Raw genomic sequence first — 17,102 nt, 5'->3', positions numbered from 1 at the left:
CAGAGCCACCTGCCAGCCCACTGCTGTAACTGCTGGGGGTCCAAATACATTTCTGAATCTTAGTATGTTATGATTTTCAATTAGGTCATTCTGGCGTTGCTTGATTTGCAGATACTAATAGTATTAATGAGCTTAGCCTTTGCAATATTATGCGACCATTTCGTAGTTGAGCCTGAGTAGATGAGAGCGGGGCACAAACTGACACTTTTTGACTGTCTCAGTTGGGCAAGGGGTTCAGAGTATAATGTTTTATCCACAGTAATTTCACACTTGTCTAGTGCAAATATGTCGCTTTGTTTAATAATTACAGTGTAGGCTATATGTTTTTCTTAATTTACTTTAATTTTACGTTATGACAGTTTAAAATGTTATCTAATGAAAAAATAAAGACAAACTAAAATATGTTATCAATAAAATACAATGATTCACTTTTCAAATTAAATAATGGCGTTTTTTAAGAGTTAAAGATCATCTGATTTTGGAGTTTGACTCTGAACACAAGCCTACCGGGAGAAAGTCATATAATCTAATTAATATTCATGAGCCTCAGGATTAGAGGGATAAATTCGCTTCCTCTGGTGGTCACACTGGATGTGATCCCGTGCACTGTCAGTAGAGGTGCTGCTGCTATTTAAATGACCTTTGGCAATCTGTTGCTGTGATGAGTGGGTAAACACATGGGTAAACATGGCAGATGATTCAGATCTCAAATATGGTGGAGAAGTCGTTAGTTGCCTCTCACATCTGCTTTTTTTATAAGTGAATTCAGACTCTGATTTATTGCTTTTGACATATTAAAAGGGGTATATAAAGAATCACTGCTGTGTCCGATCGCAAAGGCTAGCTATAAATTATGAAATCGTCAAAGGGACAGTTTTCTTGATTATTTGGACATATTATTTGATTTCCATTTGTCAGTTTATTTAGGCCTTATTTTATTTTTCAAATATTTTGTATAGCCTATTCTTAAATGTTTTCTTACATTCTAAAAATGCAGGGTTAAATATGGACAAACCCAGCGATTGGGTTGTTTTCAACCAACTTTGGGGTTAAATGTTTAATACAACCTTCAGTAACCCAACCGTTGGGTCAAAACAACCCAATCGCTTGGTTTGTCCGCATTTTACCCAGCGCTGGGTTTTATTTAACCCAGCATTTTTTAGAGTGTAAATACGAAAAGCCCTTTCAATAAATATTCGATGTGTATTAAATGTGCCATATGAAACACTTGTGTAAAATTAATGATACATGCAACATGGAGATTCAAGGTAACATAGCTGTAGGCTATTTGGCTATTTAGTTGGCTTATAGTTGGAATGTTTACCCGCACAATTATGTTTTTTTTATTACTTTATGCAGAACATTGTATTACATTTACACGAACACATAAGTGCAATGCTTCGTTCGCTGTTCAATATTTTATCTTCAGAAATCCACATGCGGGTCGGAGCGCGCTTTCAGGGTCAGAGGAGACAATTACCCAGCAGTCTGAGGCTGAGTGATCCAGCAAATACGCATGATATTGAGTTGGCCAGTAACCAAGGTTGGCCAAGGTTCACCGTGTTGCCAGTACTGCGGAGTGCACAGTAGCCATGGGAGGTGGAAGCTGCACTTCAATCTATTTATCCATCTATAGACAAATCTATTTCATCTCAGTTACATTTCTACAGTTTCAGCAACAATGACGCCATTGTTTCATTTATTTATTTGTTTGTTTGTTTGGTTGGTTGGTTTTATTTGGCTTATAAATACCTGTATAGCCTAAAAGTAAAAGAGTGAGTGCAATACGAATTCTGGTGTGAATTGGAGGGATGGACTGGCCTTTATTTTACTGTCGATATATATTATTCTGCTACTTTCTACGTTATCTAGACACTTTATTTAACCAGATACTTTTAATCAATGTCAAAAGCATTTGTCTAAAATGATAAGATACTTTATTTTTTAGAATGATGTTAAATAGGACTACAGCAGTAAACTCAGAAAAAATGTGGTATTTTCACCGACAGGTGTCGCAGCAGGTCAGGATGCCATGCACACCATGCAGAAAAGAGTTGCTCCTTAGTGTTGTTTAAGACCTAAACAAAAACTGAAGTCTAAAGTCTAATTGCTGGGTTGAAATCATCTCTCTATTTTAAGAAGAAGCATTGCAAAGTGTGCACTTCCATTGTATTTGCTTTCCAGGCATGCAGCAATTTGGTTTTGCGCGTTAAAGGTAACCCATCATCTGTAAAAGCTCCTGAAGAGTAATTCAGACGCAGCCAACTCTGCGCGTTGGTTTAAAAGCTTAATAATAAAACAACAAACGTTTTAGGGATTCACAGAAGTCCATGTATTCAGAATATAGACCTAATACGTGAAATATGAATAGGTTTCATGACGATTTTAATTTGAACACGCTATATTAATGATAGCCTACGCTAAGCATTATTTATAAAAAAATATATATATATATATATTTGTCAATGTTTTTAATTAAATAAAATATGAAGTGTGTTTCATGCAGCACAGAGTATTGCAGTTAACCATCACCACGAGCATGCATATATGAGCCGTGTGTCTCCTGCATTCATTGGCTGCTTCAGGCGCACAAGTTCATCCTCCCCCGTGACGCGCGATAAATGTCCGCCCTCCTACATCTCTGCTGACAGACAATCACAGTTCTGCTTTGCGTCGCGTCTGCGTTTGTATCCTCCCAAAGCGGAATGCAACTCAACTCAGAGACTGTATTTAGTTTTGCGTGTTAGGAGAGCTTTTATGTGTTCGCTCATTCGTTGGACTTGCATTTAGGTATTTTTGCGTTATGAAAAACATGACTGGAGTTTTTGACAGCCTCAGTACAGATATGCATTCAAACCAGATTACCTCCAGCAGTTACCACAGTCTGCACAAATCCCAGGAATCACCGACTCTTCCGGTCTCCACCGCTACCGACAGCAGCTACTATAATAATAACCAGCAGGCCGGGCAATGCGCAGGCTCTCCATACGGCCAGATCAGCTCTTACCAGTACCAGAACAACAGTATGAACAGCGTCCAGTACAATACCAAATCATATGAACTGGGCTTCGGCAACGTGTTTGGCCCCTACGGCACGTACGGCTCCTGCTCCTCACCAACTCCTGCAGATGCTGGTAAATATATCTCTCTTGCTCACTTTGCGTTGTGGTCACAGTTGACCTTAACATTGTAATGTTAGCCTACTGTGTTTGCATAATTACTGAGCAATAGAAAAGAACAACGTTTAATGCAATACATAAATGAATTATAATTTTTTTTATGGGATTCCTTTAATTGCGCATGCTGTTGTGATTAATAATAATATCTGAAACCTAAATTATTGGTTTTATTTTATAAAGATTTTATTTTAAAATATTTGTTTGGGACAACTCAGTTCTTTCAAGCGTATTTACAGCTACGTTTGTTTGTTTTCTCCCCCAGAAAAAGAGGAAAGTGAACCTGAAATTCGAATGGTTAATGGAAAACCAAAGAAAGTTAGAAAACCTCGTACTATTTACTCGAGTTTCCAGCTGGCGGCCCTGCAGAGGAGGTTTCAGAAGACTCAGTATCTGGCCTTGCCGGAGAGAGCAGAACTAGCCGCTTCTCTGGGCCTCACGCAAACACAGGTACGGATAGACGCTTTCTAAAACTTCATAAAATACCAGCCAACAAATACGCCTCAAAAATTATTATTATTATTATTTGATATAATAAAATGCTAATTAATTTCTGACCTAATAAAAAAGGGGTTTAATAATAATAATAGTAATAATAATAATAATAATAGACACCTTATTCTATTAAGGTAATATTAAAAACAAAATCTTATTTTGTAAAATATAATTCAGATTATCTAACAGCAGTTCCACTAGGTGTACAATGCTACTCAAGATACTGAGTTGTCGTTGTTGTTTTTTTTCAGGTAAAAATCTGGTTCCAGAATCGTCGTTCGAAGTTCAAGAAGTTGTGGAAAAGTGGAGAAATCCCACCAGAGCAGCATGTGGCCTCCAGTGAGTCTCCACCTCAGCCTTCTCCGCCTCTCAGCGCGGCCTGGGACTTCGCGCACAGCCAGAGAATGAGCACTGTTAACACGATTTTGTCCCAGAGCAGTAGCCCCCCGAGCACAACTACTCCATCCTTTCTGACTAACTACCACTGGTACTCATCCACGAACTCTGCGAGCCATCTACAGCCGCCACATCACCACAACACAACTGTCAGCGTCGGGACCATATTTTGACTCGACAGACTTTAAACAAAAACTGGGGAATTCATTTGGAGAACTTGCATCAAATGACTTTTAGGCCTGATTTCCAGTATGACCTTTGCCACGTTGATTGCCAGTGCGTTTTGGGCGTAACACTGTTTATTTTCATGCAATGTCGTCAACAAGCAGACACTAAAGAATCAAACATATACAATTATTTTTGTATTTATTTATTTTGTTCTATGGGTGGTACATCAGTGGATTAAAACCAATTGTTCGGTGAACTACTATTATCCAAAGCCTAGAGAACTCATGCGGACATTAATGAGTGAGTATTGCAGCAGGGTGTAAGAGCACATGTAGCACAACCTGAAGCTGTTCGGTGCCTTTTGCAAATAACTTAACTGTCTCTTTCCACCGTAAATGTGTTTCATTCGCCTGTCTTTGATTTGTTTTTAGACTTTTTGTTCGTTTTATATTTAGTGCGTAAGGTAAGTTGGAAATCTGGTGTCCGTCTCTTGTACGTGTGTTCCACCGCGTCTATTTAATAATATTGTCATTCGTATATCATATAGGGTTCTCACTGGTTTAAATAATATGGATAAATCACTAATGGAAAACACTCTTAAGCTACTGATTGTCCTAAAGTCATGTTCACATGTAAAATGATATTTTCTCTGGAGTACTTTGTTTTAGGCTATTTATTTTGAAAACATTTCTGACACTATAATGATTCAGACTTATTTAAATAAAACCTTTCATGTGAATTAATTTTTTTATGAATCTATTCATTGGGGATTTCGAATGTATTTTTTTGTATTTCCCCCTCTCTCTGTTTAGTTCACTGTTGGTATGGGTTATGTTTTTTTTCGCAGATCTATCCACGCCTTCTTCTTTTTGCTTCGGCGCCAGTTGAGTCTCTAGTCTTTAATAAGTCTGGCTGGAGACACGATGCAACGTCTTGTAAATGTTTCCCACAAAACCCACACATTTAGGCTACCTTTTGTGGACTAACGTGACAGGTGTGTCTAGCTTTCTGTGTAATAAGTAGAGGGGGTTGGAAAAGAGCATGAACACGGTTCTTCTTTAAATTCATTATGCACTAGTCTGATTTCTCTTACATTTTCGGATACATAAAACTTCAGGACAAAGGCTTGGGGAGCCCAACAGAAGCGCCTCCGGCTGGGAATGAGCGCGCAAACACGCCCCGGCATGAAGGCGTTCTGCTGGGTTCAGACTCTCTGGAGTCAGAGCTCTGCGCTCCAGACGTTTTATGAAGTCAGGGCAGCCAAAAAGGCAGGCTCACAAATGCCCCGAGCTAAACAACGTGGAAACATTTGTCACAACTTCCACCAGCCCACGAACAATCCAAGGCCTTTGTAACAGGGACTTGACTGCCGGGTAGCCTACATTAATTTTCCACGCCATATAACAAAGGAAAACTTGTTTATTTGTTTAGAAGCTTAGTAGAAAATAAAATGCCGAATTCCGTGCAGAGGAATTTGAGTAATGCGTCATGCTGAACCCGATACATGCACATTTAATGCATCACTTCAAACAAACAAATAACCCACGAAACTAAGTGTTAACTACTCAAATAAAATTTGAAGTGAAATCAACGCGTTGTCAAAGCAAAAGCATGCAACATTTTAAACTCCTACGATCAAGAAGAAAAACGAAGTTGTTTTAAAACGTTATTATCACATAACCATGAACTCATTTATTATAGTGCAGATCTAGGCTATTATTAATTATGTATGACAAGTGTCACGGCTAGTTCATTTCTCAAATTAAAAGATAAAAGCTTGCCCTACACGTGGCTTAATATCCGTTGTTCTTTTTGAAATAATACAAGTAACACGGGTTGCTTTTGGTGACACATGAATCTGTTTGTTTGTGGGTCCAAAAGCTATAAAGCAGACGGATGTAATGAGGATATGTCCTGTCAGTGATTGTCACATTACAAGATGTTATGGTGTTGCCCCGGGCTGAGACTACGCCCGTATTTAAATGTGCCCCGCAGAGATCCACAAGATCCAGACTTTATCCGTTCAACAGTATAAACACGACGGGAAACGGGAATGCCGTGTTTAACCAATAGCGGTCGGCTTCATTTTTAGTGCCTTTCCGTAAAGGCCTCGGTAACGCACAGTACAGTTTACAGTTTACCCACGCCGAGCGTTCCTTGAGACGTGCTCTCGGGTTGGTTTAACGCGATCAAGAACAATGAGATATCACATCAAGTGCAGCACAGCACCCCTCCGAGCAAGCCGGATCACGTTAACCCATATTCCAAACGCAAGCCAGACGCGTAACCACATGCACCAGCGGGTTCTGTCAGCCTATATTTTTGCTGTATCTGGCAAGCATGGCCATAGTCCGTGTTAACATTTATTAGGTCTCTCAACTCAGGTGGTTCAATGTGGACAAGTGTCACATCTTGAAAATGCAGACGAATGTAAAATTGTATTGGAGCTGTCTGCAAGCGCATGCTCGGCGTGCCTTTCTCTCTGAAAGATTAGCAATGATGTGGTTTTAGACACTTCCGGAATCCTGTAGAACTTGAAAAATGCCATACCCCATCCCTAATTTATACTCTGATCTGTAATTTTATCCACAATTGCTCCAGTTGAGCATTCTGGCTCCCCGATCTGAAAGCCTGCAATTACTATATAATTCTTCGCAATTTTAGATGTCCTAATATGGACTGTAATTTTTGCGCAAGACAATTTCCAGCTATTTCAAGCATCAACATTGTCAAAGTTGTATGTACATAATAAATGGTAATATAAATGCATAGTTTTTAGCATAACATCTTGACTCCGCGATAATTATATCCGTTTGGAGCCTACGCAAAATTAGCCTGAATTGCATGGTAACTGCTGCTTTAAATTTTTAAAAATTACTCATAATTTTCCCAAAGATTACCAAGATCTCGAGTGCACAATGTCATCAGCGTAATGAGGAGTAAACATTTATGCTAATAATCAGCAATTTTTTCCATCAGCTATAAAGAGGGAAAATAAAGCAGGATTTTTCATTCCTGCTCGGAGAGCGTCTGCCAGCTCTGAGCCCAGCTAGAGGAGGCAGATTTTGGGACCCAAAGAGCCGAACCTATGCCATGGCTGCTGGATGCTCTTTTCATATTCTTCTTCTCTCAAGACTTATAGCTACTATAGACGATCTGCCAATCTTTGCGTTCTCGTTTATTGCAGATTAAGGTAAGGAGGATGCGCATTCATTTTACACACATTTTATTAACATTTTTTTTTTTACACTTAGGTATTATGATAAGTCAAACTATGTGGTTTGAAATGCGCGCTTTGCATCTAAAGCCTCTGAGCAATTTTGAAATTTTGTTATAGCATTAATGGAGCTTCTAATATAGCCGGAGCATTCTTCAAAAAGTAACAATAATAAAAACATTGTCACTAAGCGAATAATAGCCTACTATTGGCTAATTTGAACGAATTTGGCGGCTAAAAAGTGCCGTTCGCTGGAAAAATCTTATTCGGTTAAGTGGAGGAAATAAAATATAGTAGCCTACACTATTTGCTGCTTTGAATCAGACTAGAGTGGTCTACCTCATTAATAAAGCTGTCTGAAATTGCGAGATAGTTTGTCTATAGAATCCAGTCGAAAATAAAGGAGCCCTTGTTCTATAATTTCACCTCTGCCTTCATCACTCCGACATTGTGCGTTTGCTCATTTTGATCCCTCTTCCCATTGACAAATCTCTCGGTATACACCTGCAAGCAATTTGCCAGCCTTACTTATAACTACCGCTGCGCACCTATTTCACTCTCTTTTTTTCCTTTTCTTTTCCCCCCATCGCACAGCAAATTTTCTTTCAGCGCGCTATCTCTTTTGTTAACAAAAGATTCCACGTGCGAAAAAAATTGCTCATAATTATCCCGTAGATGGGAAGCTGCATTAGAATAAGTAAGGAGGGAATGACTGTAATTATGTCTGGTTTGATGGGCCCGGCGCGTAATCAAGAGGAGAATAGAGTGAAATAACGCTGACCCTCTCTGCTCCACAGCTGCATGTCGGAGAAAGAGACGGGCTTCTTCTTTTATTCCTTCCCAAGAGTTGTGTTTGGAATATTTTTAGGAAAAAAAAAAGATAAGATATATTTTACATTTATATTTTTGTAACACTCGTCAAATCTGCGGTACAAGTTGTTGTATTGATTCATATCAGTATTAGCCAGTCTTTAACAAATGTTCATCGAGAAAATATAGGTGTTATTTATCCGTATTCTGAAAATTAACTAGACGGCTGGAAATCCCCGAGAGAATTATAAACAGTTAAGTGCAATTTAATCTGGAAACCGGTCAAATGGACACAGCATCAAAAGCATAAAACGAATTAATAAGCATTGTGATCTATAACCTGATATCACGACAGAGGCTGTAAAGAATAATAATAAAGGACCACTATATTGTTTAAACAACGATAGCATAATAATAATATTTTAAAAATAATAATAATATGAAATCATACATATATATTAATCTGGAGTCGTATTAATCTTAAATCAGAAAGAACTGCTGGAGCATTGATCTTGTGATCAGAGCGCACGGGGCCATTTCCTGCTTTGACCAGGCCATTTTTAAAGACCACACATGAAGAGTGTCAAAATTTGTCACAATAATTGCTGCACCCCCAGCACCTACTGCAATGGTAAGCACTGAATACTCAAACAGCAGATGCAAGGCCAACTGAATTCACAGTATTTCTAATATCTTAGTTTATCTTTGTGTGTATATATATATATATATATATATATATATATATATATATATATATATATATATATATATATATATATTAGGCTGCAGATGTATTCAAATCTTATTGTTCAAATCCAATTTTAGACCTTAATTTTTTTTATCATTATTCATTTAATAAATAATAATAGGTTTATAATAATAATAATAATAATTAATAATAATAGTAATATTTAAAAAAGCAAATTACACTATTAAGAATAGAATCAAACGAATATATGCACGAAAGCACAAAATAATAGCTAATATTACAGGAAATATTCTTCTATTATTGCTTGCCGGCATCTCTGCATCAGAATTTTCTTAAAATGCGCAGTTAAACCATCAGCCCCAAACAAAAGACACTTTGAACATGTCATGCTTTACCTATCTGCATTTGCCCCCCTTCCAGCCTCAGTCTTTCTTCATCTGCCCCTCTATGAGCGGCACCTGCCCGATTATTCACTTAACACACGGCCTTCAAAAGCAACCCCACAAGAGCAGAAAAGAGCTTATAGCGGCTAAACGAAAGTGAAAAGAAACGAAGTGCCCTTATTGTCGGAGGAATGGCTGTGTTACAGAAACCACCACAAGATTAATCGGTGGTTCAGATTGCAATGAAAAGCTAGAGGTGTCATTTAAAAAAGACACAAAACGGCCAAATTGAGCAAGACAAATATGAAGATTTTTGTAAATTAGTTTACGCTATATCAGTATGGGCTGTAATGGCTAAACTCTTTTTTGTGATCAAAATGCTTTTTTATTTTGTTTGAAAACGCGGTATCTGTAGACAACAAATCCTTTTGGATATTAAGACAAGTTGGCTAAATATTGAAATAGGCCTATTTATTTACAAAACAGTTGTGTTTAATCCACATCAGTTGTGTCATCAATTACCTGAGTTTCATTCATTTTTTGGCAAAGCAATAAACGTTGCGATGACATTTTGTAACTTCTTTCATAAGCAGATTTTTACTGTTCGAGTTTACACATTATACAAGACTCCATGGAACAAAAACAATAAATTAATGTGACCGGTATCAGCTATAAAACTATTTTTCAATGTGAAACGAAAAGACACATGAATTTTAATCAACACAATCATGTTTAGATCCGTTTGCACAAATTATTCAGCACACAACAAAAACGACTATTTCTGTACATTAGAGCTGTCAACACTTCCCATCTAACGGTGATGATAGACGCGTTTATCTGCACTCAGCTTCTCTTTGTAGGATGCAAAAAAAAAAAAAAAAAAAAAACACTCAGTTTTACAAATTGGGTTCAAATCCGAGGGAAGTGTTTCTGTTTTATAGTGCAGCCTCACATCATAATTTAAAGAACATTTGTTTTAAATAAAACATACAAACAGATAAAAAAAATCTAAATAAGTTATATTTAAATAAACACAAAACGCCATACATACAAATAACTTTGTTTAAAGATTTCTTTGTTCCCTTTAAAATGGGGAAAATCTTGAGACTTTCATACTGTACTTGCTCACGGTGTGATTTATCCCTGTTTTTACACATTCACCGCGCCACGGCGAAGCCTGAAGCGACTGTATGAGCCCGGCGTTTCACAAGAGCTTTTGGAAAAAGCGCATTTCTGTGTGATGTACATGTCGCTCTCACTCACAGCCCAGCACTTTGTTGTGGATGGACAAACCGGAAATTCCAATTTTCTTACGGAAAATTACAAATTTGAAGAAAATGAAATACATTTCTGACTAGGTACATTTTCGTGATTTTTTTTTTTTTTTTTTTTTTTTTTACACATCAAAAAAAGTAACGGAAAGGGGGAGAGCAGCAGCTTTGATTTTACCCACTTTCCCGGCATTCCCTTTAATTCAAAAAGAGACGCGTTTCCTCTCCGGTGCAGACGACCCTCGCTCAGTCCACTCTGGCCAGTGTGTCAGCATGTGTCTTTTAGAGAGCGTCTCCGGATCGCATCTGGTCTGGGCTGCGGAGGGCCAGTGTGTGTGTAAGGCCGCAGAGTGACTGGCCTGTGTTGGGTCCCCTGAACTGGGCCACTGGTGGATAGAGGGGCGGGGTTGTGTTAACAGTGCTGGTTCACATGAGTTGCGGCTGCTGCATAGTGTCCTGGTGTGTTGTGGGATACCATGAGGTGTAACTGGGAATATACGAGGTCGGTGTGGATGTTTTGACGCTGGCTGTTGAGTTCCAGACGGGCGCTATGGATGGAGATCCGGTGGACAGTCCGCGCCCGTTAGCCAAAGCGTTCGTGTCTATTGTTCCTCCGCCTTGCTTCATCAGTTTCTTAAACTTGGAGCGTTTATTCTGAAACCAGATCTTAACCTAGAAAAAAAGGCGAGGGAAGTCAGAGCGAGCATCTGTTTCTGTTATCTATATCGCATGCAATCGAATCGTTTTACGCATGACTTTAATTCTCTTTAAATATTTCCCTCAAACAGATGCAAACCTTAATTACAGGCCCGTGTTATATAGAGATTGCAAAACGGACATGAGAAGATGCAATTAATAAAACCTTGAATTTGTGTAAATTTGTTCACAAAATCTAATTCGTTTATTGAAAAGGCGCAAAAGCCGAGCACATGCCTGTGTTTGCGTGAGCCCCAGAGACGCGGCGAGCTCGGCTCTCTCCGGCAGAGCCAGATACTGAGTTTGCTGGAACCTCCTGTTCAGAGCCTGCAGCTGGAGGCTGGAGTAGATGGTCCGGGGTTTGCGGATCTTTTTGCCTTTCCCGTTGAAACGAACCTCTCCTCCTTCCACCACGGTGTTTTTCTCTGACTCCGGCGCTGGGAAGGAGAAAGAAAAGAAGCTGTCTCACCGACTGTTCATGCAGCGCGGCTCACATCACTGTGCACAAGTTTTACAGGCGGCACTTTAGGTATAATTAGCCTTAATTGCATACATTGTTTATAGCATTACGCAATAAATAATTACCAAGCCTAATAACAGCACATCTGGGCTACTCCAGTCCAACATTCTCGCAGCGTGCCGACAAACGCAACGACCAGCGAAGACCAAAGACATGCACGCAACATTTCTTACCTGGCTCCTCCAGTCTGGTCTGCGCCAAAGCCGAGTTGTTTGGGTAAGTCTGCACGGTGCTGAGGTACGGACTGGTGGAATGGCTACCGACCGAGTTGACGTATGGATAAGGCAGAGATCTGGGGAAGGACGGAGCCGGGCTGTATGCGCTGTCGTGCTGCGGGTGTCCAGAGGAGTGTAAACAGTGCATTGAATAATGTCCGTGGGTCATAGATGAAGGCGACATTTGCTGACTTGGTGGCCCAAATTCCATGAACACGTTCTTTCCTGAGACTGGGCTGTTTAGACTCTCTGGTATTGTAGACATGGTCATGTCTCTCGCTCTCTCTCTCTCTCCCTGCTTTTTTGTTTTCTTCTATGATCTGAGTGAAGGATGGATCCCAATTTAAGCTCAACTGATTTTTTCACTTTCCATTCATAAGAAAATGTAGTTTGTCTCTGTGAAAAGTCTAGGTATGATGCTGTGGATCCACACAAACTCGCTCAAAGGTTTGAATCAGGGAATCATGAATATTTATCCAAGGTGCTCTCTGATTGGTCCACTCCCTCCAAGAGCAACGCGGATTGGTAATCCGAGGGTCGGGTCCGACGGACCTGATAAACTCAAGAAATAAAACCAACCTGTGACTCTATTGTGCAATGCTAATGTAGAAATTTAGGGAATGGGCCGAGACGCATAGGCCGTGCGTGGAGGGCTCAAACACCTTCCTGCCGAGCCACAACATTTACAACACACAACATTAAAAATATCATCAAATTTTGATGTTTGGTTTTGATATTTGGTTTCAAACAGTGTTCATTAACACATAATAAGCCTACTACACATTAAAATGAATCATTAACATGTTCTTTCACTAACAATTTTCACATGATCAGTGGATAATAATAATGCCATGACATTATTATTATAATTATTATTAATATTAAATTACAAATATAATATAAATAAGTACTAACAAAAGCAAAGAAAAAAATTTGACATAAAAATAGAAAAAACGTTCGATATGATGAACAAATTTAGCATGCTCTTGAATTTTCTGCTGGTTCGTGAACAAAGCATTTAACACCTAACAAATATGATTAAGTACAGGTATAAATGTGTGTCTCCAAGCAAAGATGAATTACTTTGATGATTCATTTGGTTAAAATGCTAGTGTCGAGTGCTTGAAGACAGCTGAAACCAGCTAAATTAGCATAACACTGTTGTTTAATTTTCATACGCATAATTAGCTGTGTATTTAACACTTGCAGCGTTGTGCAGATCCACATCACTCGCGCGCGCGTGGGTTCATTTTTTTTTGCGCTTGAGGATCAGAGGAAAAGGTCGGTGTTGGTAACAGCTCCTGTTATCTGGCGAATTCCTATCAGATCTGAGTTTGGTTGATGTTGCAGTGTTTTGGTTAATATTGCGGTTATTTTAAAATAGTCTGCAGGTTTTAGTTTTTAGATGTGAATCAGAGAATCAATAAAGTGCGATTAATCCACATGTGGCAGGCCCAATTATGCAGGAAAAGTTAAATAGGAAACATTAAAACAAATCAACAAATAACACATCTACACCAAAGCAATATATTGTCCACATGTTACATGTTTACACAGCACCACGTCAGCTATTATTATCACAAAAATTGCACACACTTGCAGTTTAGATCGAATAAACTCAAAAATATGATCTACTTACTGATCCGTTAAAAAAACCTTTAAATGCCTTTTTTCTAAATACAGAAAAAGACAAAAATATTATGTTTGTATAATTATTAATGATTCTGCATCCAAGATTAAGGAAGCAGAATAAGAAACCACCAAAGTTAAAAATCATGCAATCGTATTTATATTAATTATTTTGATTAATAATGAATTAAAATAAATTTGACCACCAGAAACTGGCGCAGAGTTATCTGTCTGCCATTAAACTGGGCCTTACTCTTTGCAGACAGAATTCATTATTTAAATAGTATTACTCATTTATAATCTGTCAAACATTTTCAAAGAACAAGCAGCATTTTGTTGCGGTTTGGATAACTGTGACGTTAAAATATTGGTGTAAAATTAGGCTATAAACGGCGACGTATGAAGAAACTCTAACCGATTGTAACTTTTTTCCCATGTGTATAGCTTTTCAGAAAACATTGTTTAGATATTCGATAACAATGTGAGCTGACGCTGAATCTCATTTCAAGATAACTGACATACCAAGAGAAGAGAAAAATAAAAACGCTCATTTTCACAAGACGCAGAAGAGAATGAGACTGGTCGTACCGTTTGTGTGCGACTGCCGACGCGGATCACACCTCCACATCCTCCTCTCATTTCTATCTCTCTTTCGCAGTCTCTGCGGCTGTCTTTTCCACAGTCTTCCTCGAAATGATCAGAATCTCCACATGTGTTCACTTACATTCCGTCATAATAAAATACAGTGAAATAAAAAAAAAAAAACTCCAGAATATTGCACAAAAATGTCACTGGCTCCAACACGATGCCCAGATGATATGGACTGACTACCACATTTGACAAATACCTGTTAGATATCCACCATCCTCAAAATTGTCCAATTTAAAGTAATTTGTATTTCAAATGACATTCGCAATCAACCTCGGGGATCCTCATCATTAGCGAAAATAATGACAGTATTACAGCCAATAATTATCACCATTCAGAACAAACTGAACAAGTTACTCGTGTTTGTCTTCGATTATTCTGAATTTGTGAGATACACATATATAAAGTGTTATATGAAATAAGGACAGCAAATTTCATGTAACAATTCTAGCTTCAAATTCGTTAATTACTCGTATACTCAAACGTGTAAAATTATTTATTTAGCAAATGCTCTCATTTTATCAATGATTTATTTTAATGCAATGACATTATTGTTATTATTGAATATGATTTGTAACATTTTAGCATAGCAACAATAATACATTTATTTGATCTCCAGATCTAAAGACAGAATCTTCGTGAGAACTAATCAAAATGATATTTTAATAAAACTCTAAAAAGAAAGGTTCTCTTCCGAATTATTTAACGATATTAATAGAAGTTAACTTTAGAATCATATTTCCCTAAACTGAATTGCTTTTTCTCCTGCACTAGGCTTCTATTTTATTGTAGAATCTTTGAAAAATCTATTTAGAACCAAAAGGTTGCGTTGGCTATTCATACAAAAATCTGACAAAAACCAAATCTGATATATTTAGAATCGTTTTCAAGAGTGGTTTTAATTTAAAAGGACGACAGAAAAACGTTGATCTCTCTTAAACGAAATATTGACATCACAGAACAGTATTTTGCCATCCATGTGGTCAGTCCCATAGTAATTACACAGCTCAGTCCAACTGCCCACCGTGTCAGGATGATACCACAGCAGTTTTCTGTTTAGACGCAACTCAAATAAAGCAGCATGTGAGATGACTAGCTAGAGCTTTCCAGAGAAGAGGATCATCAAGAATGAGAGTCAAACACCTGCTATGCTGCCCTGATTTAGTGCACCACACCAGTTCAGGCCCACTCAGTGTGTGTGTGTGTGTGCTTCTGATCCAGACATGAGCTGACAAACTGCTTCAAATAGAGACAATTGAGTTTATGGCCTCATCCGTCCTTTCAGCAGGGTCTGATTCTCGACTGTAAAGGGACTTCCGAATTTGTGTCCGGAGTAAATTTAAGGCAAAGTCCCTGATTAGTTTCTGTTTTTGGTGGCACAGGATTCTTTTTTAATTGTTTCAATATGAAGCTCTCCTACCAGCTCTCTGTTTAGTGTGACCCATGAGATATCCTGTTGATAAAGTGTTCCTGAGAACCAAAGCTCAAATCCGGACAGATGTCTAATGATTTAAAAAATTGTTAACAGATTGTAAGACAACATCACAATGGAACTGAGAATCAATCACAATGAATTTCATAGAGTTTCATGCACTGTAAAAAAAAAATCCTGTAAAATTTACGGTAAAAAAAACTGGCAGCTGTGGTTGCCGGAATTCTACCATAAAAAATACGGTAACAACATTTTAAATGTCGTAATATCATTAACTGATATATCGTTAATATGCCAACCTATTGAAGTATTGAAATCTATTTTGTACCTTTGAAATTCACTGATAACCACCAAATGCAGGTGGTGATGAGAAAGTCACATGATGAACCAAAGCCCGTCACAAGCAGCTTTTAAATATTAATAATATATATATAGAAGGTTCACAGTGTCATTCACACAAGCACTAAACACCATCATGGTGAGATTCATTAAACTGAAATATGCAATAAACATTCATTTAACAACATTAGATGTAACATACAACCCTAATAAACACAACTGATAAGAAAAAACTAAGAATTTTTTTTTTTGTCGAAGAAAAAACATCAAATTCAAACTAAATTTGAAATGCAATGCAGGGAATTCTGGGAACATCAGTTTACGGGTTTTCCCTGTAAATTTTACAGGAATTTATCGTTAAATATTTAACAGGTTTTTACTGTAGCATTTCCACAGTTTTTTACCATTAAAATCACAGTAATTTTTTACAGGGTGGATGTAGTGTTATAAGATATTACAGAATATGTAACTGGATGTTTATTTATTGTCAGAAGAGCACAGTTTTGTGTTCGGATCTGTTAATAACACTCATGGTCTATGTTCTGGCTTTCTAAACAGGGTCAATGCAGATACAGTTGTTTAATGGAATCAAATGTGAACTCAATTTGTTTACATTAGCTTTCAAATTTAACAAAGTAAAGCTGGCATTTGGTGTGCAGTAGCTAAGTTACGACAAAAATGAGTTGTAGTGCACTATATAATCTCTAATTCAATATACACTTCATGTGTTTGCCTCATGTGAAAGTGCATCCTACTGACAGACCCTGTATTATGATGGAGGGATATTTCAAATTAAAGAGACAGAGCACTTATGAAACAGAATATGATCCTATTATCATATTAGAACAACACACACACACATTCACACTGAAAATGACAGTGTAAAAAAGCCCTAGACTCAATTTATATTTCCTCCACCACATATTTGGACTGAACAAATCAGGTTTAAGTGGAGCTGTTTAAAATGTTATTAAGAGAGCATTAACATTGACATCTCA

At 37.9% G+C, this 17,102-nt stretch overlaps 2 protein-coding genes across 2 annotated transcripts; one reads left to right on the top strand and one right to left on the bottom strand.

Annotated features, from left to right (window-relative positions):
• Positions 1 to 2,633: 2,633 nt before the first annotated feature.
• LOC306877216 (homeobox protein Dlx2a-like) lies at positions 2,634 to 4,976 on the top strand. Its single transcript, XM_079428837.1, has 3 exons — positions 2,634 to 3,134; positions 3,442 to 3,626; positions 3,923 to 4,976. Exons 1-3 carry the CDS (start codon positions 2,804 to 2,806, stop codon positions 4,238 to 4,240), a joined length of 834 nt encoding a protein of 277 aa, XP_079284963.1. The 5' UTR covers positions 2,634 to 2,803; the 3' UTR covers positions 4,241 to 4,976.
• A 4,836-nt stretch (positions 4,977 to 9,812) lies between these two features.
• Positions 9,813 to 12,781, bottom strand: LOC306876772 (homeobox protein Dlx1a-like). The gene is made up of 3 exons (XM_079428175.1): positions 12,015 to 12,781; positions 11,559 to 11,758; positions 9,813 to 11,297 (listed from the first exon to the last, which is right to left on the bottom strand). Exons 1-3 carry the CDS (start codon positions 12,325 to 12,327, stop codon positions 11,052 to 11,054), a joined length of 759 nt encoding a protein of 252 aa, XP_079284301.1. The 5' UTR covers positions 12,328 to 12,781; the 3' UTR covers positions 9,813 to 11,051.
• Between the last annotated feature and the right edge of the window lie 4,321 nt (positions 12,782 to 17,102).

The sequence above is a fragment of the Barbus barbus genome (assembly GCF_936440315.1).
Source record: "Barbus barbus genome assembly, chromosome: 11".
Taxonomy (NCBI): Eukaryota; Metazoa; Chordata; class Actinopteri; order Cypriniformes; family Cyprinidae; genus Barbus; species Barbus barbus.
This window is presented reverse-complemented; position numbering and strand designations above follow the sequence as displayed.